The sequence below is a fragment of the Oncorhynchus mykiss genome, chromosome 11 (assembly GCF_013265735.2).
Source record: "Oncorhynchus mykiss isolate Arlee chromosome 11, USDA_OmykA_1.1, whole genome shotgun sequence".
NCBI classification, from domain to species: domain Eukaryota; kingdom Metazoa; phylum Chordata; class Actinopteri; order Salmoniformes; family Salmonidae; genus Oncorhynchus; species Oncorhynchus mykiss.
In genome coordinates, this window is record NC_048575.1 from 81,272,849 (window position 1) to 81,296,920 (window position 24,072).

A 24,072-nucleotide genomic window follows, 5' to 3' on the forward strand; every position below is an offset into this window, starting at 1 on the left:
ACAGGTAGGCAGACACACACAGACAGACAGACAGACAGACAGACAGACAGACAGACAGACAGACAGGCAGGCAGGCAGGCAGGCAGACAGACAGACAGACAGACAGGCAGGCAGGTAGGCAGACAGACAGACAGGCAGACAGAGACAGACAGACAGACAGACAGACAGACAGACAGGCAGGCAGGCAGGTAGGCAGACAGAGACAGACACAGACAGACAGACAGACACAGACAGGCAGACAGACAGACAGACAGACAGACAGACAGACAGACAGACAGGCAGGCAGGCAGGCAGGCAGACAGACAGACAGACAGACAGACAGACAGGCAGGCAGGTAGGCAGACAGACAGACAGGCAGACAGAGACAGACAGACAGACAGACAGACAGGCAGGCAGGCAGGTAGGCAGACAGAGACAGACACAGACAGACAGACAGACAGACACAGACAGACAGGCAGACACACAGACAGACATACAGACAGACAGACAGACAGGCAGGCAGGCAGGCAGACAGACAGACAGACAGGCAGGCAGGTAGGCAGACAGACAGACAGGCAGACAGAGACAGACAGACAGACAGACAGACAGGCAGGCAGGCAGGTAGGCAGACAGAGACAGACACAGACAGACAGACAGACACAGACAGACAGGCAGACAGACAGACGGGCAGACAGACAGACAGACAGACGGTTGGATGAGAGAGAGCCTCTGCTGTTGAACGCAGGTACAGTATACCTGCAGGAGAGTTTTGCAAGACTGTGTTCTTCTCAACATGTTGAAAAGCTCTGGGTTTAGAGTTGGGATCATATGGTTTAGATTGTTGTTAAACAGGAACCACAACCATCTCAGACACTGCTCTGTTTTGGTAACCCTGACACTAAAACACACTTGTGTTTTCAAATGTCATCTCTTGTTAACTCAACATGTTGGTGGTTTTGAAATAACTCGCTAAACGTTTCGTTGGAATATTCTGGATGTGGGGAAGTAGATTTTCAAATTATTTTTAAGAGGACCAACAAATGTTTCAGAGTCAATTCTATTACAATTTAATCAGTCCTTCTACATGTTAGTCTGACTCTGTCTCTCTTCTACATGTTAGTCTGACTGTCTCTCTTCTTCTACATGTTAGTCTGACTGTCTCTCTTCTTCTACATGTTAGTCTGACTCTCTCTTCTTCTACATGTTAGTCTGACCCTGTCTCTCTTCTCCTACATGTTAGTCTGACTGTCTCTCTTCTTCTACATGTTAGTCTGACTGTCTCTCTTCTTCTACATGTTAGTCTGACTGTCACTCTTCTTCTACATGTTAGTCTGACTGTCTCTCTTCTTCTACATGTTAGTCTGACTGTCTCTCTTCTACATGTTAGTCTGACTGTCTCTCTTCTACATGTTAGTCTGACCCTGTCTCTCTTCTTCTACATGTTAGTCTGACTGTCTCTCTTCTTCTACATGTTAGTCTGACTGTCTCTCTTCTACATGTTAGTCTGACTGTCTCTCTTCTTCTACATGTTAGTCTGACCCTGTCTCTCTTCTTCTACATGTTAGTCTGACTGTCTCTCTTCTACATGTTAGTCTGACTGTCTCTCTTCTTCTACATGTTAGTCTGACTGTCTCTCTTCTTCTACATGTTAGTCTGACTGTCTCTCTTCTACATGTTAGTCTGACTGTCTCTCTTCTTCTACATGTTAGTCTGACCCTGTCTCTCTTCTTCTACATGTTAGTCTGACTGTCTCTCTTCTTCTACATGTTAGTCTGACCCTGTCTCTCTTCTTCTACATGTTAGTCTGACTGTCTCTCTTCTTCTACATGTTAGTCTGACTGTCTCTCTTCTTCTACATGTTAGTCTGACTGTCTCTCTTCTACATGTTAGTCTGACCCTGTCTCTCTTCTTCTACATGTTAGTCTGACTGTCTCTCTTCTACATGTTAGTCTGACTGTCTCTCTTCTTCTACATGTTAGTCTGACCTTGTCTCTCTTCTTCTACATGTTAGTCTGACTGTCTCTCTTCTCCTACATGTTAGTCTGACTGTCTCTCTTCTTCTACATGTTAGTCTGACTGTCTCTCTTCTTCTACATGTTAGTCTGACCATGTCTCTCTTCTTCTACATGTTAGTCTGACTGTCTCTCTTCTACATGTTAGTCTGACTGTCTCTCTTCTTCTACATGTTAGTCTGACTGTCTCTCTTCTTCTACATGTTAGTCGGACTGTCTCTCTTCTACATGTTAGTCTGACTGTCTCTCTTCTTCTACATGTTAGTCTGACCCTGTCTCTCTTCTTCTACATGTTAGTCTGACTGTCTCTCTTCTTCTACATGTTAGTCTGACTGTCTCTCTTCTTCTACATGTTAGTCTGACTGTCTCTCTTCTTCTACATGTTAGTCTGACCCTGTCTCTCTTCTTCTACATGTTAGTCTGACTGTCTCTCTTCTACATGTTAGTCTGACTGTCTCTCTTCTTCTACATGTTAGTCTGACTGTCTCTCTTCTACATGTTAGTCTGACTGTCTCTCTTCTTCTACATGTTAGTCTGACCCTGTCTCTCTTCTTCTACATGTTAGTCTGACTGTCTCTCTTCTACATGTTAGTCTGACTGTCTCTCTTCTTCTACATGTTAGTCTGACCCTGTCTCTCTTCTTCTACATGTTAGTCTGACTGTCTCTCTTCTACATGTTAGTCTGACTGTCTCTCTTCTACATGTTAGTCTGACTGTCTCTCTTCTTCTACATGTTAGTCTGACTGTCTCTCTTCTTCTACATGTTAGTCTGACTGTCTCTCTTCTTCTACATGTTAGTCTGACTGTCTCTCTTCTTCTACATGTTAGTCTGACTGTCTCTCTTCTTCTACATGTTAGTCTGACTGTCTCTCTTCTTCTACATGTTAGTCTGACTGTCTCTCTTCTTCTACATGTTAGTCTGACCCTGTCTCTCTTCTTCTACATGTTAGTCTGACTGTCTCTCTTCTTCTACATGTTAGTCTGACCCTGTCTCTCTTCTTCTACATGTTAGTCTGACTGTCTCTCTTCTTCTACATGTTAGTCTGACCCTGTCTCTCTTCTTCTACATGTTAGTCTGACTGTCTCTCTTCTTCTACATGTTAGTCTGACCCTGTCTCTCTTCTTCTACATGTTAGTCTGACTGTCTCTCTTCTTCTACATGTTAGTCTGACTGTCTCTCTTCTTCTACATGTTAGTCTGACTGTCTCTCTTCTTCTACATGTTAGTCTGACTGTCTCTCTTCTACATGTTAGTCTGACTGTCTCTCTTCTACATGTTAGTCTGACCCTGTCTCTCTTCTTCTACATGTTAGTCTGACTGTCTCTCTTCTTCTACATGTTAGTCTGACTGTCTCTCTTCTACATGTTAGTCTGACTGTCTCTTCTTCTACATGTTAGTCTGACCCTGTCTCTCTTCTTCTACATGTTAGTCTGACTGTCTCTCTTCTTCTACATGTTAGTCTGACTGTTTCTCTTCTTCTACATGTTAGTCTGACCCAGTCTCTCTTCTTCTACCTGTTAGTCTGACCCTGTCCCAATATCTTTCTTTCTCTCAGGCTTCAGCATCAAAGCAGTACCGTTCCCAAACGCCATCTTGAATGTAAAGGAACTCGGAGGTAAAGTTAAAGAATATATTTGATTATGAATGCTAGCCATGGTGATTGGTTGTGTTTGATTATGAATGCTAGCCATAGTGATTGGTTGTGTTTGATTATGGATGCTAGCCATAGTGATTGTATGTGTTTGATTATGAATGCTAGCCACATTGATTGTATGTGTTTGATTATGAATGCTAGCCATAGTGATTGGGTGTGTTTGATTATGAATGCTAGCCATAGTGATTGGTTGTGTTTGATTGTGAAGGCTAGCAATAGTGATTGGGTGTGTTTGATTATGAATGCTAGCCATAGTGATTGGTTGTGTTTGATTGTGAATGCTAGCCATAGTGATTGGGTGTATTTGATTATGAATGCTAGCCATAGTGATTGGGTGTGTTTGATTATGAATGCTAGCCATAGTGATTGTTTGTGTTTGATTGTAAATGCTAGCCATAGTGATTGGGTGTGTTTGATTATGAATGCTAGCCATAGTGATGGGTTGTGTTTGATTGTGAAGGCTAGCAATAGTGATTGGGTGTGTTTGATTATGAATGCTAGCCATAGTGATTGGTTGTGTTTGATTGTGACTGCTAGCCATAGTGATTGGGTGTATTTGATTATGAATGCTAGCCATAGTGATTGGGTGTGTTTGATTATGAATGCTAGCCATAGTGATTGGGTGTGTTTGATTATGAATGCTAGCCATAGTGATTGGTTGTGTTTGATTGTGAATGCTAGCCATAGTGATTGGGTGTATTTGATTATGAATGCTAGCCATAGTGATTGGGTGTGTTTGATTATGAATGCTAGCCATAGTGATTGTATGTGTTTGATTATGAATGCTAGCCATAGTGATTGGTTGTGTTTGATTATGAATGCCAGCCATAGTGATTGGGTGTGTTTGATTATGAATGCTAGCCATAGTGATTGGGTGTGTTTGATTATGAATGCTAGCCATAGTGATTGGTTGTGTTTGATTATGAATGCTAGCCACAGTGATTGTATGTGTTTGATTATGAATGCTAGCCATAGTGATTGGGTGTGTTTGATTATGAATGCTAGCCATAGTGATTGGTTGTGTTTGATTGTGAAGGCTAGCAATAGTGATTGGGTGTGTTTGATTATGAATGCTAGCCATAGTGATTGTATGTGTTTGATTATGAATGCTAGCCATAGTGATTGGTTGTGTTTGATTATGAATGCCAGCCATAGTGATTGGGTGTGTTTGATTATGAATGCTAGCCATAGTGATTGGGTGTGTTTGATTATGAATGCTAGCCATAGTGATTGGTTGTGTTTGATTATGAATGCCAGCCATAGTGATTGGGTGTGTTTGATTATGAATGCTAGCCATAGTGATTGGTTGTGTTTGATTGGGAATGCTAGCCATAGTGATTGGGTGTATTTGATTATGAATGCTAGCCATAGTGATTGGGTGTGTTTGATTATGAATGCTAGCCATAGTGATTGGGTGTGTTTGATTGTGAATGCTAGCCATAGTGATTGGGTGTGTTTGATTATGAATGCTAGCCATAGTGATTGGTTGTGTTTGATTGTGAAGGCTAGCAATAGTGATTGGGTGTGTTTGATTATGAATGCTAGCCATAGTGATTGGTTGTGTTTGATTGTGAATGCTAGCCATAGTGATTGGGTGTATTTGATTATGAATGCTAGCCATAGTGATTGGGTGTGTTTGATTATGAATGCTAGCCATAGTGATTGTATGTGTTTGATTATGAATGCTAGCCATAGTGATTGGGTGTGTTTGATTATGAATGCTAGCCATAGTTATTGTATGTGTTTGATTGTGAATGCTAGCCATAGTGATTGTATGTGTTTGATTGTGAATTCTAGCCATAGTGAGTGTATGTGTTTGATTGTGAATGCTAGCCATAGTGATTGTGTGTATTTGATTATGAATGCTAGCCATAGTGATTGGGTGTGTTTGATTGTTAATGCTAGCCATAGTGATTGGTTGTGTTTGATTGTGAATGCTAGCCATAGTGATTGGGTGTATTTGGTTATGAATGCTAGCCATAGTGATTGGTTGTGTTTGATTGTGAATGCTAGCCATCATGATTGGTTGTATTTGATTATGAATGCTAGCCATAGTGATTTAGTTTGTGTTCATTCCCACATTTAGTTCTATAATCTAATTATCGTCATGAGACTGGGTCCGATGTGTCTCCTGGACCTTGATATCCAGGAACCATGCAGACAGTTTTACAGTGGTTGTTAGGTCCAGTAGGTGTTTGCTTTAGCAAATAAACACACCTGTCTGTTGCTCTTTGGCCAGGTCAGTTGCAGACAGAAGAGCTTGCCAAATGGCCCTCGAAGCGACAGACTGTTGTATCGTTAACAAATCATTAAATTAATGTTTCTCTCTGGCTGTGAACATCAACATCACAAACCAATGACTCATGTAATGTCTGTTCCCTTAGCCCACAGCAGCATCACGTCTTAATGTTGACATGTCACACACTGATGCTCTGGAAAGATAAACACCCACCCTTTAAATGTTATTTTATTTTTTTTAACTAAGAACAACATTGTTATTTACAATGATGGCCTAGGAACAGCAGGTTAACTGCCTTGTTCAGGGGCAGAACAACAGATTTTTACTGCTCGGGGATTTGATCCAGCAACCTTTCAGTTACTAGTCCAACACTCTAACCACTAGACTACCTGCTGGTTACTAGTCCAACATTCTAACCACTAGACTACATGCTGGTTACTAGTCCAACATTCTAACCACTAGACTACCTGCTGGTTACTAGTCCAACACTCTAACCACTAGACTACCTGCTGGTTACTGGCCCAACACTCTAACTACTAAGCTACCTGCTGGTTACTAGTCCAACACTCTAACCACTAGGCTACCTGCTGGTTACTAGTCCAACGCTCTAACCACTAAGCTACCTGCTGTTTACTAGTCCAACACTCTAACCACTAGGCTACCTGCTGGTTACTAGTCCAACACTCTAACCACTAGGCTACCTGCTGGTTACTAGTCCAACGCTCTAACCACTGCCCCCTGCTCTTCGTAGTCAGTGTCGATAGAGGGGGGCCCTCTGATCACTAGACCCCTGCTCTTCGTAGTCAGTGTCGATAGAGGGGGGCCCTCTGACCACTAGACCCCTGCTCTTCGTAGTCAGTGTCGATAGAGGGGGGCCCTCTGACCTGAGTCTGAGAAATAGTTGTTATTATCATGACCGTGGTGTTCCTTTATGTTAACATCACCCAGGGAGGTAGTTTGAGGTTTAATAAGGAAGCTGGAGGTAAGACATGGAGAACCTTCCAGAACTGTTAAAACAGAAGAGAGGGATAAATCTCCCCTTCACCTCCACCTGTGTTTAAATTTACGAGGATGTTTAAGAGTGAAAGTAATTTATGTATGTTTTTCTGGACACAGGTGCACTGTGAATCTTGACAAGTAGCCATCCTGGACTGGTAGCAGCGACCTCATAACTCCCTTCTCCTGAAGAACAACACACTCAGAAAGAAGAGAGACCACCAGCGAGGGCGATACCAAATTTGGTCTCAGTGTAGAAGGAAAGGAAGGAAGGAAGGAAGGAAGGGAAAAAAACAGGAAGGAGAGAGAGAATTGGAAAGAGAAAGAAATTGAGAGAGAGAGAGAGAAATAGAGAGAGAGAGAGAAATAGATAGAGAGAGAGAGAGAGAGAGAGAGAGAGAGAAATAGAGAGAGAGAGAGAGAGAGAGAAATGGAGAGAGAGAGAGAAATAGAGAGAGAGAGAGAGAGAGAGAAATAGAGAGAGAGAGAGAGAAATGGCGAGAGAGAGAGAAATAGAGAGAGAGAGAGAGAGAGAGAGAGAGAGAGAGAGAGAGAGAGAAATAGAGAGAGAGAGAGAGAGAGAGGGAGAGAGAGAGAGAGAGAGAGAGTTAGTGCTAAGCCCTGGTTGGGGTTAAAGCCTGAGTGTGTCTGGGGTGTAATTGTGGTTTGGTTGAGGAAAAACACAGACCCAGCCGCCGGGAGCGTGACACGTTTGATTTAGGGCTGCCACTCTAGTGGAGAGAGAGTATGATGAAACCTCCCCTCCTCCTCCCCTCTCCTCCTCCTCTCTTCCCCTCTCCTCCCTTCCCCTTCTCCTCCTCTCTTCCCCTCTCTTTCCTTCTCCCATCTCCTCTTCTCCCCTCTCTTCTCTGTGGCCTGTGAACACTGAGAGAGTGAACATTATGGGTTTACTGCACAGCGGCTTGGAAAAAGAAACTGGGGGGTTTGGGATATGGGAGGATAGGATGTTTTGATGCTCCTGCTTCTGTTCAATCACCACCTTATTAGGAGTGTATAGACTGAGACATTCCATCTGAGGTGGGCTCTGTGTCTGTCTATCTGAGGTGGTCTCTGTGTCTGTCCTCTGAGGTGGGCTCTGTGTCTGTCAATCTGAGGTGGTCTCTGTATCTGTCCTCTGAGGTGGGCTCTGTGTCTGTCTATCTGAGGTGGTCTCCGTGTCTGTCCTCTGATGTGGTTTCTCTGTCTGTCTCGGAGGTGGGCTCTGTGTCTGTCCTCTGAGGTGGTCTCTGTGTCTGTCCTCTGAGGTGGGCTCTGTGTCTGTCCTCTGAGGTGGGCTCTGTGTCTGTCCTCTGAGGTGGTCTCTGTGTCTGTCTCTGAGGTGGTCTCTGTGTCTGTCTCTGAGGTGGTCTCCGTGTCTGTCCTCTGAGGTGGGCTCTGTGTCTGTCCTCTGAGGTGGGCTCTGTGTCTGTCCTCTGAGGTGGGCTCTGTGTCTGTCCTCTGAGGTGGGCTCTGTGTCTGTCCTCTGAGGTGGGCTCCGTGTCTCTGTCTGTGGCTGTCTGCTCTGTGATGCATGGTCATTACACGGTCTAGGCTTCGTCAAGGTTCATGTGGATCAAAGTGTGTGTGTGTGTATATGCGTGCATGTGTTTGTGTGTGAGCGTGCATGTGTTTGTGTGTGAGCGTGCATGTGTGTGTGTGTATATGCGTGCATGTGTTTGTGTGTGAGCGTACATGTGTTAAAGTGAGTGAATGTTGAGTACTTCTGTCTGGCTCAATATCTCTGGTCTGTGTTTGAGGTAAACAGGGTAACAGGGTAACAGGGTCAGGTGTGTCATTCATTCAGATGTGTTGCAGAATCACATTGTTTTCTGTGTGAAACGGTACAACTAGAGGTCGACCAAATGTATGATTTTTCAACGCCGATACCCATTATTGGAGGACCAAAAAAAAAACAAAAAAAAGCCGAAAAAAAAAGCTGATACCGATTAATCGTCCTATTTTTATATATATATATATATTGTAATAATTACAATTACAACAAAACTGAATGAACAATGAACACTTTTATTTTAACTTAATATAATACAGAAATAAACATCAATTTAGTCTCAAATAAATAATGAAACATGTTCAATTTGGTTTAAATAATGCAAAATCAAAGTGTTGGAGAAGAAAGTAAAAGTGCAATATGTGCCATGTAAGAAAGCTAACGTTTAAGTTCCTTGCCCAGAACTTGAGAACATATGAAAGCTGGTGGTTCCTTTTAACATGAGACTTCAATATTCTAAGGTAAGAGGTTTTAGGTTGTAGTTAATATAGTATTTATAGGACTATTCCTCTCTATACCATTTGTATTTCATATACCTTTGACTGTTGGATGTTCTTATAGGCACTATAGTATTGCCAGCCTAATCTCGGGAGTTGATAGGCTTGAAGTCATAAACAGCGCAATGCTTGAATCATTGCAAAGAGCTGCTGGCAAACGCAGTAAAGTTTGAATGAATGTTTACGAGCCTGCTGCTGCCTACCACCGCTCCGTCAGACTGCTCTATCAAATATCAAATCATAGACTTAATTATTATATAATAAACACACGGAAATACAAGGTCATTAATATGGTCAAATCCAGAAACTATCATTTCGAAAAACAAAATGTTCATTCTTTCAGTGAAATATGGAACTGTTCCGTATTTTATCTAACGGGTGGCATCCCTAAGTCTAAATATTGCTGTTACATTGCACACCATTCAATGTTATGTCATAATCATGTAAAATTCTGGCAAATTAGTTCGCAACGAGCCAGGCGGCCCAAACTGACTACTTACACTGAACGCAAGAGAAGTGACACAATTTCCCTAGTTTATATTGCCTGCTAACGTGAATTTATTTTAACTAAATATGCAGGTTTAAAAATATATACTTGTGTATTGATTTTAAGAAAGGCATTGATGTTTATGGTTAGGTCCATTCGGTTTTTCGCTGTGCTTTTGTTAAATCATCACCCATTTGGCAAATTTGAAGTAGGCTGTGATTCGATGATAAATTAACAGGCACTGCATTGATTATATGCAACGCAGGACAAGCTAGTTAACCTAGTAATATCATCAACCATGTGCAGTTAACTAGTGATTATGTTAAGATAGATAGTTTTTTTTTAATATAAGATGAGTTTAATGCTAGCTAGCACCTTACCTTGGCTCATTGCAGACACAAGGTCCTTTTGATGCTGCATTCGCGTAACAGCCTGCCACGCAGTCTCCTCGTGGAGTGCAATGCGTTCGGCCATAATCGGCTTCCAAAAAGCCATGCCGATTAATCGGTCGACCTCTAGGTACAACCATGGATCATTAGAGCATTTTAGGACCCTTGATTCAACATTTAATTGGACCTTACTGCTATTAGCCCATAGAAACACATTAAATTGCCTTACTGCTATTAGCCCATAGAAACTCATTGAATTGGACCTTACTGCTATTAGCCCATAGAAACACATTGAATTGGACCTTAATGCTATTAGCCCATAGAAACACATTGAATTGGACCTTACTGCTATTAGCCCATAGAAACACATTGAATTGGACCTTACTGCTATTAGCCCATATAAACACATTGAAATGGACCTTACTGCTATTAGCCAATAGAAACACATTGAATTGGACTGTACTGCTATTAGCCCATAGAAACACATTAATTGACACATTCATACATAGCAAAAATTTCCTATATCTGATAGCTCAGGAAACATTGTATTTTTTTTAAACCAATATTTAACAATGTTGTTTTTGGCACGTACTAGAAACAAACTTTCTTCTGAAACTCATCAGTCTATTCTTGTTCTGAGAAATGAAGGCTATTCCATGCGAGAAATTGCCAAGAAACTCAAGATCTCGTACAACGCTGTGTACCCTTCACAGAACCCTGCAAACTGGCCCTAACCAGAATAGAAAGAGGAGTGGGAGGCCCCGGTGCACAACTGAGCAAGAGGACAAGTACTTTAGAGTGTCTAGTTTGAGAAACAGACAAGTCCTCAACTGGCAGCTTCATTAAATAGTACCCGCAAAACACCAGTCTCAATGTCAACAGTGAAGAGGTGACTCCGGGATGCTGGCCTTCTAGGCAGAGTTGCAAAGAAAAAGCCACATCTCGGACTGGCCAATAAAAAGAAAAGATTAAAATGGGCAAAAGAACACAGACACTTGACAGAGGAACTCTGTCTAGAAGGCCACCCAACGTATTGTGGGAAGCTTGTGGAAGGCTACCCGAAACGTTTGACCGAAGTTAAACATTTTAAGGTAATGCTACCAAATACTAATTAAGTGTATCTAAACTTCGGACGGATGGATGTATGTATGTATGTATGTATGTATGATGGGATGTATAGCCATTATAGACAGTATGTGGATAGGATATGTAGTATATCTGAAGAATACGTGTATATCCAGCTATTGCTGAGTAGGATGAGCCTTTACTAGAATGCAGTATATACATGTGAAATGAGTAAAACAGTATGTAAACATTATTAAAGTGACCAGTGTTACATTATTACATGTAAAGAGTGTGCTTTAGGTGATGCAGATTAACCTGTAGCCATATTACTTCAACAGTATTTAACATGAGATCCTCTCTAATCTTTACAGGAATGTGGTTCTGAATATAAACAGCAACACCTCCACCTTTGGCATTTCTGTATTTTCTGTAGATGTTATAACCATGTATTGCTACCACTGTATCATCAAAGGTGTATTCTAAGTGAGTTTCAGTGGTAGTCAGAATATGAACGTCATCTGTTATGAGCAAATTATTGACTTCATTAACCTTATTTCTTAGGCTACATATGTTGATGTGGGCTGTTTTAAGCACTTTTCTGGAATTATTTTTTTGACTGCTTTACTGGGAAGTTTATCAGAAGAAGACATGACAATGTTATTTATATTGGAGCTGATAGTGCAGGGTGAGCTGCAAAAAAGGTGGTCTTCCTACTAGGGCACACCACCTCAGTGCTAACAGTGTAACTCTATAGGTTTAGGATCAACAGAGGCGTTCAGGGGAGTTAGACATTCAAATCAAATCAAATGTTATTAGTCACATCCGCCGAATGCAACAGGTGTGGGACCTTACAGTGAAATGCTTACTTATAAGCCCTTAACCATCAATGCAGTTTAAAAAAAAATGATCTGGTGCAGTCCATGAGGAGGAGATGCACTGCAGCACTTAATGCAGCTGGTGGCCAGAACAGATACTGACTGTTACTTTTTAAGAAAATACCACACAAATAAAAAGTAAGAGATAAGAATAACAAATAATTAAAGAGCAGCAGTAAATAACGATATACTGGTACAGAGTCAATGTGGAGGCTATATACAGGGGGTACCGATACAGAGTCAATGTGGAGGCTATATACAGGGGTCTACCGGTACAGAGTCAATGTGGAGGATATATACAGGGGGTACCGGTACAGAGTCAATGTGGAGGCTATATACAGGTGGTACCGGTACAGAGTCAATGTGGAGGCTATATACAGGGGGTACCAGTACAGAGTCAATGTGGAGGCTATATACAGGGTGTTACGGTACAGAGTCAATGTGGAGGCTATATACAGGGTGTTACGGTACAGAGTCAATGTGGAGGCTATATACAGGGTGTTACGGTACAGAGTCAATGTGGAGGCTATATACAGGAGTTACCGGTACAGAGTCAATGTGGAGGCGTTATACAGGGTGTTACGGTACAGAGTCAATGTGGAGCCTATATACAGGGTGTTATGGTACAGAGTCAATGTGGAGGCTATATACAGGGGGTACCGCTACAGAGTCAATGTGGAGGCTATATACAGGGTGTTACGGTACAGAGTCAATGTGGAGGCTATATACAGGGGGTACCGGTACAGAGTCACTGTGGAGGCTATATACAGGGGGTACCGGTACAGAGTCAATGTGGAGGTACTGGTACAATGTGCGGTGGCACCGGTTAGTCGAGGTAATTGAGGTAATATGTACATGTATTAGGTTACTTACATTGTGACTACCAACGCCCCTGGTGTAATGTACATTTTCTGAAGCGTTTTGACAACTCAGCGACACATTTGTAGGGATTATCTGAACTGGGCTTGGGCCATTGATAAGTTGTTGTCTCAACGCAGCCTTGAAATGCGTGGACAGAGTCCAGGAGTCAAGATGATTTGGATGAACTCCGTCATTCCTGTAGAACATCTTCTGTTTCCAGGAAGTGTCAAAGTTATCTATAGAAGTTATGCCAACAGAGCTACAGTAGTCTTTTAGCCAGATGTGTAATGCCAGCAGCCTGCTGAATCTCTCACAATCGTACCGGGCCTGAAATAATCAGCCACTCTTTTTTGGAAACTTTCAGAGCTAGAATGAGTTCTTTAAAATCTATTTCCAGCAGTTGCATGCTAGCTCTCCTAATGTCGCTTGACCCCCACATCGACTACGACAGTGTCAGCTCCCAGCAGAGTATGTGTGCGTGCTCAATTTGACTGGAGCGTGGAGTGAGATTCCCAAAGGCCTTCTTGCCCCGTTCCCATTTCGCTCCAGTACCACTCACTTCACCAGCTCTTGTCTGGCCCAGGATGCATTTGTAGTTTACTTGTGTGCTGCCTATAGCTCCTTGCTTTAGTTACTGTCATGGAGTACACTAACTATTTTAATAAAGAAACTGATAGATAAAATAGTAATGGATAAATAGTAGTTACAGTTGAAGTCAGAAGTATACACCTTTGCCAAATACATTTAAACTCCATTTTTTTTTTACAATTCCTGACATTTAATCCTATTAAAAAAATCCTTGTTTTAGGTCAGTTAGGATCACCACTTTATTTTAAGAATGTGAAATGAAATTAGTGGAGATAATGGTTTATTTCAGCTTTTATTTCTTTCATCACATTCCCCGGTGGGTCTGAAGTTTACATACACTCAATTAGTATTTGGTAGCATTGCCTTTCAATTGTTTAACTTGGGTCAAATGTTTCGGGAAGCCTTCCACAAGCTTCCCACAATAAGTTGGGTGCATTTTGGCCCATTCCTCCTGACAGAGCTGGTGTAACTAAGTCAGATTTGTAGGCCTCCTTGCTCGCACACAATTTTTCAGTTTTGCCCACAAATGTTCTATGGGATTGAGGTCAGAGCTTTGTGATGGCCACTCCAATATCTTGACTTTGTTTGATGTCAATTAGCCTATCAGAAGCTTCTAAAGCCATGACATAATTTTCCAAGCTGTTTAAAGGCACAGTCAATTTAGTGTATGTAAACTTCTGACCAACTGGAATTGTCTGTCTGTAAACAATTGTTGGAAAAATGACTTGTGTCATGGACAAAGTAGATGTCCTAACCGACTTGCCAAAACTATCATTTGTTAACAAGAAATTTGTTCAGTGGTTGATAAACGAGTTTTAATGACTCCAACCTAAGTGTATGTAAACTTCCGACTTCAACTGTATAAACAAAAAATCAGCTCTCTTAAAAGTTTTGCTCATTTCCTTTTCCGTTATCTATTCAATAGGCCATAATTGATTTTGGCCCAATGGCCTGGCACATTCCCACTTTCAAGGAGCTTTCCGTTTTGTATGGGTTATTTTACTTAAAAACCTTTAGGCCTTCCAGGTAGAAAACAAATTGGGGAAAAAAACTCTGCATTTCTGGCAAGAGTGTCCAAAAGGGTGTTTATCAACCCCAGTGGCTCTGTAAGTGTGGAGAGGATATTCACCCCTGCTGGCCTGCTCTCCAGGCACCATCACATGTGCCTGAAGCCACAGACTCTGGCCAAACTCGTGTTTCTAAAAATGAATTCAAAGGACACTAATAAGGAATAAAAACATTTTTTTAAAAAAGTGTATTTAATTCTAAGTAAGTCACAGCCTATATGCGTAATTTATAGACTATAATGATTTAATATAACAAAACAAAATGTTGTTTCAATGCTGAGCGCTTTATGTACCAGCCTATCGTGTAGCAAATGCCTCACAATGTATTGATTTCCATGAAATGATTCAAATAATATAGCCTAATTAATTAATTTTCGTTCCTTCTTATGCTTCCTGTCTGGTTCCTGACCTTTTTGAGAGTGTTTATGTAACAGTATAACTTTAGACCGTCCCCTCGTCCCCATACCCGGGCGCGAACCCGGGACCCTCTGCACACATCAACAACAGTCACCCACGAAGCATCGTTACCCATCGCTCCACAAAAGCCGCGGCCCTTGCAGAGCAAAGGGGAACCACTACTTCAAGGTCTCAGAGCAAGTGACGTCACCGATTGAGACGCTATTTAGCGCGTACCAACGCTAACTAAGCTAGCCGTTTCACATCCGTTACATTTATATGCTGTTTAATATGACATGTAGCCTATTAGAAATGATGAACCGTCACGTTTAGTAAAAAAAATACATTCAAATTCATATGGTTTAGTTTCATTACGTCAAAACCAAATGGGCCAGGTAGTCACAACAGGGTGTTGGTTACACTGGGATTTTAATAAATGGACCCAATTAGGAGAGTCAGAATTTTTGTCTCGCCTGTGACCTCGTGTAGCGTTGTTTTAGCAGAGCGGTTGGAAAGGACTCGGGAGAGCTGGGGCTCGATGGACCCAAGCCAGCTGTAGTATCCATCATGGGCCGATGCATTTGTTAAGTACAGTACATTTCTGATCTTGTCAATATCAGATTTTTTTTTAATATTTTTTTTTACTTACTGTCAAGTAAAATCATAATAGTACATTTACAGTATACAGTATATATCATAATTTATATGTTTTTACTTTATAGACATTTTCATTACATAGTTCTCAAAATATGTTGTAGACAGACCAGTTTAAAATCTATAGGTTTTGCCAAATAGTTAGGTGATAAGTCAGTCAGATGAATAAGTAAGTAGTAAAAATGTACTGTAACAAATGAGAAGACAGTCATATCTAAAGTAATGTGAGCATTGCATTGTGAAAAGCATTCACTTTATATGAACTCATACTGTAATGGGAGACATGTATTTCTAGATGAAACACTGATTGGTTAAAAAGTGACCGTGTGATATTGTGTGTTGTACTGAGTCAATTGAAAATGTGCTTAGGAGTTTTGAAAGAATTGTCTTCTTGAAGGTCTGTTGTGAGTTTTGAACTAAGAGTTGTGAAATGTCCGACATACTTCAGAAAATTGCACCAAAAAAAAAAAAACTAAAATAATTGGTGTTATCGCATAGCAGCAGATTGTGGTTCTGCTTAGTTTGCTTCGCCCTGTGGCCAAGATGTTCTTCACGGATAAAAAAACAGCCAGACTAAATTGAAATCATATGTAAATGGTCATTTAGGTTTCAAAACGGAGGCAATCTGGGTGGACTGTTCGGATGTGGAGGCTATTGAGAGTTCTTCTTATTTTTTTTTGAAGGGGGTTTATTGTGTAAGATATCCTGGGTCAGGCCTCGTATCGTTTCTGTGTTGACTGGGAGTGAGCGGGGCGATGGAACAAGATGATAAAACATGACGATGGTGAGGATATTGTTATTTTACTGCTGCTCTTTAATGATTTGTTTATTTTATTTCTATTTTTTTTTTTAAAGGGTATTTTTCTTAACTGCATTGTTGTTTTAAGGGCTTGTAATTTGAGCATTTCACTCTAAGGTCTACCTACACCTGTTATATTCGGCATTTCACTGTAAGGTCTACTACACCTGTTGTATTCAGCATTTCACTGTAAGGTCTACTACACCTGTTGTATTCAGCAGTTCACTGTGAGGTCTACTACACCTGTTGTATTCAGCATTTCACTGTAAGGTCTACTACACCTGTTGTAGTCAGCATTTCACTGTAAGGTCTACTACACCTGTTGTATTCAGCATTCCACTGTGAGGTCTACTACACCTGTTGTATTCAGCATTCCACTGTAAGGTCTACTACACCTGTTGTATTCAGCATTTCACTGTGAGGTCTACTACACCTGTTGTAGTCAGCATTTCACTGTGAGGTCTACTACACCTGTTGTATTCAGCATTTCACTGTGAGGTCTACTACACCTGTTGTATTCAGCATTTCACTGTAAGGTCTACTACACCTGTTGTATTCAGCATTTCACTGTCAGGTCTACTACACCTGTTGTAGTCAGCATTTCACTGTGAGGTCTACTACACCTGTTGTAGTCAGCATTTCACTGTGAGGTCTACTACACCTGTTGTAGTCATCATTTCACTGTAAGGTCTACTACACCTGTTGTATTCAGCATTTCACTGTAAGGTCTACTACACCTGTTGTATTCAGCATTTCACTGTGAGGTCTACTACACCTGTTGTATTCAGCATTTCACTGTAAGGTCTACTACACCTGTTATATTCAGCATTTCACTGTGAGGTCTACTACACCTGTTGTAGTCAGCATTTCACTGTGAGGTCTACTACACCTGTTGTAGTCATCATTTCACTGTAAGGTCTACTACACCTGTTGTAGTCAGCATTTCACTGTAAGGTCTACTACACCTGTTGTATTCAGCATTTCACTGTGAGGTCTACTACACCTGTTGTAGTCATCATTTCACTGTAAGGTCTACTACACCTGTTGTAGTCAGCATTTCACGGTGAGGTCTACTACACCTGTTGTAGTCATCATTTCACTGTGAGGTCTACTACACCTGTTGTAGTCAGCATTTCACTGTGAGGTCTACTACACCTGTTGTAGTCAGCATTTCACTGTAAGGTCTACCTACACCTGTTGTATTCAGCATTTCACTGTAAGGTCTACTACACCTGTTGTATTCAGCATTTCACTGTGAGGTCTACTACACCTGTTGTAGTCAGCATTTCACTGTGAGGTCTACTACACCTGTTGTAGTCAGCATTTCACTGTGAGGTCTACTACACCTGTTGTAGTCAGCATTTCACTGTAAGGTCTACTACACCTGTTGTAGTCAGCATTTTACTGTAAGGTCTACTACACCTGTTGTATTCAGCATTTCACTGTAAGGTCTACTACACCTGTTGTATTCAGCATTTCACTGTAAGGTCTACTACACCTGTTGTATTCAGCATTTCACTGTGAGGTCTACTACACCTGTTGTATTCAGCATTTCACTGTGAAATTCTACTACACCTGTTGTATTCAGCATTTCACTGTAAGGTCTACCTACACCTGTTGTATTAAGCATTTCACTGTAAGGTCTACTACACCTGTTGTATTCAGCATTTCACTGTAAGGTCTACTACACCTGTTGTATTCAGCATTTCACTGTGAGGTCTACTACACCTGTTGTATTCAGCATTTCACTGTAAGGTCTACCTACACCTGTTGTATTCAGCATTTCACTGTGAGGTCTACTACACCTGTTGTATTCAGCATTTCACTGTGAGGTCTACTACACCTGTTGTATTCAGCATTTCACTGTAAGGTCTACTACACCTGTTGTATTCAGCATTCCACTGTAAGGTCTACTACACCTGTTGTATTCAGCATTTCACTGTAAGGTCTACTACACCTGTTGTATTCAGCATTCCACTGTGAGGTCTACTACACCTGTTGTATTCAGCATTCCACTGTAATGTCTACTACACCTGTTGTATTCAGCATTTCACTGTAAGGTCTACTACACCTGTTGTATTCAGCATTCCACTGTAAGGTCTACTACACCTGTTGTATTCAGCATTTCACTGTAAGGTCTACAACACCTGTTGTATTCAGCATTTCACTGTAAGGTCTACCTACACCTGTTGTATTCGGTATTTCACTGTAAGGTCTACCTACACCTGTTGTATTCAGTATTTCACTGTAAGGTCTACCTACACCTGTTGTATTCAGCATTTCACTGTAAGGTCTACCTACACCTGTTGTTTTCGGTATTTCACTGTAAGGTCTACCTACACCTGTTGTATTCAGCATTTCACTGTGAGGTCTACTACACCTGTTGTATTCAGTATTTCACTGTAAGGTCTACTACACCTGTTGTATTCAGCATTTCACTGTGAGGTCTACTACACCTGTTGTATTCAGCATTCCACTGTAAGGTCTACTACACCTGTTGTATTCAGCATTTCACTGTAAGGTCTACTACACCTGTTGTATTCGGTATTTCACTGTAAGGTCTACCTACACCTGTTGTATTCGGTATTTCACTGTAAGGTCTACTACACCTGTTGTATTCAGCATTTCACTGTAAGGTCTACTACACCTGTTGTATTCAGCATTTCACTGTAAGGTCTACTACACCTGTTGTATTCAGCATTTCACTGTAAGGTCTACCTACACCTGTTGTATTCGGTATTTCACTGTAAGGTCTACCTACACCTGTTGTATTCGGTATTTCACTGTAAGGTCTACCTACACCTGTTGTATTCGGTATTTCACTGTAAGGTCTACTACACCTGTTGTATTCGGTATTTCACTGTAAGGTCTACCTACACCTGTTGTATTCGGTATTTCACTGTAAGGTCTACCTACACCTGTTGTATTCGGTATTTCACTGTAAGGTCTACCTACACCTGTTGTATTCGGCATTTCACTGTAAGGTCTACCTACACCTGTTGTATTCAGCATTTCACTGTAAGGTCTACCTACACCTGTTGTATTCAGCATTTCACTGTAAGGTCTACCTACACCTGTTGTATTCAGCATTTCACTGTAAGGTCTACCTACACCGGTACAGAGTCAATGTGTGGGGGCACTTTTCGAGGTAATTGAGGTAATATGTACATGTAGGTAGAGTTATTAAAGTGACTATGTGCAGATAATAACTGAGAGTAGCAGCGGCATGGGGGTGGGGGGGTCAATGCAAATAGTCTGGGAAGCCATTTGACTAGATGTTCAGGAGTCTTATGGCTTGGAGGTAGAAGCTGTTTAGGAGCCTCTTGGACCTAGACTTGGTGCTCCGGTACCGCTTGTCGTGCGGTAGCAGAGAGAACAGTCTATGACTAGGGTGACTGGAGTCTTTGAACATTTTTAGGGCCTTCCTCTGACACCGCCTGGTACAGAGGTCCTGGATGGCAGAGAGCTTGGCTCCTGTGATGTACTGGGCCGTACACACTACCCTCTAGTGCCTTGCTGTCGGAGGCTGAGCAGTTGCCGTACCAGGCAGTGATGCAACCCGTCCGAATGCTCTTGATGGTGCAGCCGTGAAACCTTTTTGAGGATCTGAGGACCCATGCCAAATCTTTTCAGTCTCCTGAGGGGGAATAGGTTTTTGTCGTGCCCTCTTCACGACTGTCTTGGTGTGCTTGGACCATGTTTGTTTGTTGGTGATGTGGACACCAATGGACATGAAGCTCTCAACCTGCTCCACCACAGCCCCGTTGATGAGAATGGGGGCGTGCTCGGTCCTCCCTTTCATGTAGTCCACAATCATCTCCTTTGTCTTGATCACTTTGAGGGAGATGTTGTTGTCCTTGCACCACACGGTCAGGTCTCTGACCTCTTCCCTGTAGGCTGTCACATCGTTGTCAGTGATCAGGCTGTTGTGTCATCAGCTATCTTAATGATGGTGTTGTAGTCGTGCTTGGCAACGCAGTTGTGGGTGAACAGGGAGTACAGGAGGGGACTGAGCACGTACCCCTGAGGGGCCCCCGTGTTGAGGATCATTGTGGTGGATGTGTTGTTACCTACCCTTACCACCTGGGGGCGGCCCGTCAGGAAGTTCAGGATCCAGTTGCAGAGGGAGGTGTTGTGTGTTAGTGATGAGCTTTGAGGTCACTATGGTGTTGAATGCTGAGCTGTAGTCAATGAATAGCATTCTCATAGGTGTTCCTTTTGAACAGGTGAGAAAGGGCTGTGTGGAGTGCAATAGAGATTGCATCATCTGTGGATCTGTTGGGGTGGTATGAAAATTGGAGTGGGTCTAGGGATTCTGGGATAATGCTGTTGATGACCAGCCTTTCAAAGCACTTCATGGCTACAGACGTGAGTGCTATAGGTCTGTAGTCATTTAGGCAGTTTGTTAGTGTTTAGTGTTCTTAATGTTCTTTGGCACAGGGACTATGGTGGTCTGCTTGAAACATGTTGGTATTACAGACTCAGACAGGGAGAGGTTGAAAATGTTAGTGAAAACACTTGCCAGTTGGTCAGTGCATGCTCGGAGTACACGTCCTGGTAATCCGTCTGGCCCTGCGTCCTTGTGAATGTTGACCTGTTTAAAGGTCTTACTCACATCGGCTGCGGAGAGCGTGATCACACAGTCGTCCGGAACAACTGATGCTCTCATGAATGTTTCAGTGTTACTTGCCTCGAAGCGAGCAAAGAAGTTATTTAGGCTCGTGTCACTGGGCAGCTTTCGGCCGTGCTTCCCTTTGTAGTCTGTAATGGTTTACAAGCCCTGCCACATCCGATGAGCGTCGGAGCCTGTGTAGTAGGATTCGATTTTAGTCCTGTATTAACGCTTTGCCTGTTTAATGGTTCGTCGGAGGGCATAGCGGGATTTCTTATAAGCTTCTGGGTTAGAGACAGACATGCGTGTTGGTGGTGTAGATAGACTCTACAGAGGTCTGTGGTTGGTTAAAACAGACATGCTCGGGTGGTGGTTTCGAAAGACTCTACAGCATTCCAAATGTCAACCCATTGCCTGTATAGTACACTACTTTTGACCAGAAGCCTATTCTCCCTGGTCGGTAGTCGACTAAACAGGGTGACGTTTGGGACGCACTTTGCTGCTTTAACGTAACTTTAGCGTTCTTCTCTCCCTTGGTCTTCTTCCTGGGGGGAGAAAAGAAAGGCAGTCTGTTTTCTGTTAGAGAGAGCATCAAAGGAGCTTTGCTTTGACTAGAGTTACAGAGCAAAACGTCCGATTAGCAACATGTTTGATTAGCAACATGTGTAATTAGCAACATGAGTAATTAGCAACATGTTTGATTAGCAACATGTGTAATTAGCAACATGTTTGATTAGCAACATGTTTGATTAGCAACATGTGTAATTAGCAACATGAGTAATTAGCAACATGTTTGATTAGCAACATGTGTAATTAGCAACATGAGTAATTAGCAACATGTGTAATTAGCAACATGAGTAATTAGCAACATGTTTGATTAGCAACATGTTTGATTAGCAAAAAGTCCGATTAGCAACATGTTTGATTAGCAAAACGTCCGATTAGCAACATGTTTGGATTTCAAGGTAAAAGTTGAAGAAGCGTGAGTGATAGGAGTCGGGCATACATGGGGGAAAGGTTTTTCAAGTCAACCACGGCAGAATAAGAGACCGTACCATACATAGCCTAGTTTCTACCTAACAGAGAACAAGACATCTGGACAATAGCCTAGAATATGATAAAGTACTCAACTCAGGGATTCAAGTGCATTCATCCATCCATCTATCCATCCAATCATTCGTTCATCTATCCTTTTAATTCATAAATTTATTAAAAAAAATAAAATGCTCCCTGACTCTGACAGGCCTACATAATGTTTAGAAAACAAAATATCTTCTCCTATCAGGCCAATAGGTGGCAGGAGTTGCCAGTCAAGTCAGACAGTAACTAAACACATGACTGGACCTGTGGTCCCTTGTGGCTCAGAGAGCATAGCGCTTTCAACTGCCTTTGTGGTTTTGATTCTCATGGGGAAAAATGCACGCACTCACACTACTATAACTCGCTCTGGATCAGAGAGTCTGCTAAATGACTCACTACTGTAGTGGCTCTGGATCAGAGAGTCTGCTAAATGACTCACTACTGTAGTGGCTCTGGATCAGAGAGTCTGCTAAATGACTCTCTACTGTAAGTCTCTCTGGAAAAGAGAGTCTGCTAAATTACTCACTACTGTAGTGGCTCTGGATCAGAGAGTCTGCTAAATGACTCTCTACTGTAAGTCTCTCAGGAAAAGAGAGTCTGCTAAATGACTCACTACTGTAGTGGCTCTGGATCAGAGAGTCTGCTAAATGACTCACTACTGTAGTGACTCTGGATAAGAGAGTCTGCTAAATGACTCACTACTGTAGTGACTCTGGATAAGAGAGTTTGCTAAATGACTCACTTCTGTAGTGGCTCTGGATCTGGGAGTCTGCTATAAATGATTCAAATGTACATTCCACCCAGTTTCCAGGCAAAGATTGAAAATTCAACTTCCAACTGCCACTTTGTCTGAAAACTTGCCACCCCAATAAGAAGGAGAGGTAAGTAATGGCTAAACACTCGCCCGGCTTCACAGTTTGTCACTGCATCCCAATTACCTTCCTGTGTGAGCGAATAACAACAGTTCACATGATAGCAAACGAGGGAAGGAAGTTACAAGCAGGAAGGAGGAATGAAAAATAATACTTATCTTTCTTCGCTGATCAAGTCCCATAATGAGGGTAACTCTCCTTCCCCTCTTCTCCCCCCTAGGCTGTGCCAACCCAGACATTGAGAGGGAAGACGGACAGGGTGGAATGGAGGGGGAGGAGAGGGGAGGGAAGACAGGGTGGGATGGAGGGAGAGGAGTGGGAAGGGGAGACAGACAGGGTGAGTCATGTTATGTAGGTCTCTTCCTCTAATGACTTACACCGAACCTTGGTGAGCAGATATATACAGTATGTTACTGAACCTTGGTGAGCAGATATACAGTATGCTACTGAACCTTGGTGTGCAGATATACAGTATGCTACTGAACCTTGGTGAGCAGATATATACAGTATGTTACTGAACCTCGGTGAGCAGATATACAGTATGTTACTGAACCTTGGTGTGCAGCTACATGGTATGTTACTGAACCCTGGTGAGCAGATATACAGTATGTTACTGAACCTTGGTGAGCAGATATATACAGTATGTTACTGAACCTTGGTGTGCAGCTATATGGTATGTTACTGAACCCTGGTGAGCAGATATACAGTATGTTACTGAACCTTGGTGAGCAGATATATACAGTATGCTACTGAACCTTGGTGAGCAGATATATACAGTATGTTACTGAACCTTGGTGTGCAGCTATATGGTATGTTACTGAACCCTGGTGAGCAGATATACAGTATGTTACTGAACCCTGGTGAGCAGATATACAGTATGCTACTGAACCTTGGTGAGCAGATAAATACAGTATGTTACTGAACCTTGGTGGGCAGCTATACAGTATGTTACTGAACCTTGGTGAGCAGATATATACAGTATGTTACTGAACCCTGGTGAGCAGATATACAGTATGCTACTGAACATTGGTGACCAGATATACAGTATGTCACTGAACCTTGGTGAGCAGATATACAATATGTTACTGAACCTTGGTGAGCAGCTATACAGTATGTTACTGAACCTTGGTGAGCAGATATATACAGTATGTTACTGAACCT

The 24,072-nt window shown here is 42.0% G+C and overlaps 1 protein-coding gene across 2 annotated transcripts in view; it reads left to right on the forward strand.

Annotated features, from left to right (window-relative positions):
* Nucleotides 1-24,072, forward strand: part of arl15a (ADP-ribosylation factor-like 15a) — a 115,336-nt gene that overhangs the window by 78,443 nt on the left and 12,821 nt on the right. For both annotated transcript variants that reach the window (XM_036936519.1, XM_036936520.1), the window contains exon 3: nucleotides 3,547-3,606. In XM_036936519.1, coding sequence (XP_036792414.1) covers nucleotides 3,547-3,606 — 60 coding nt within the window. The remainder of the gene's footprint in view (nucleotides 1-3,546; nucleotides 3,607-24,072) is intronic.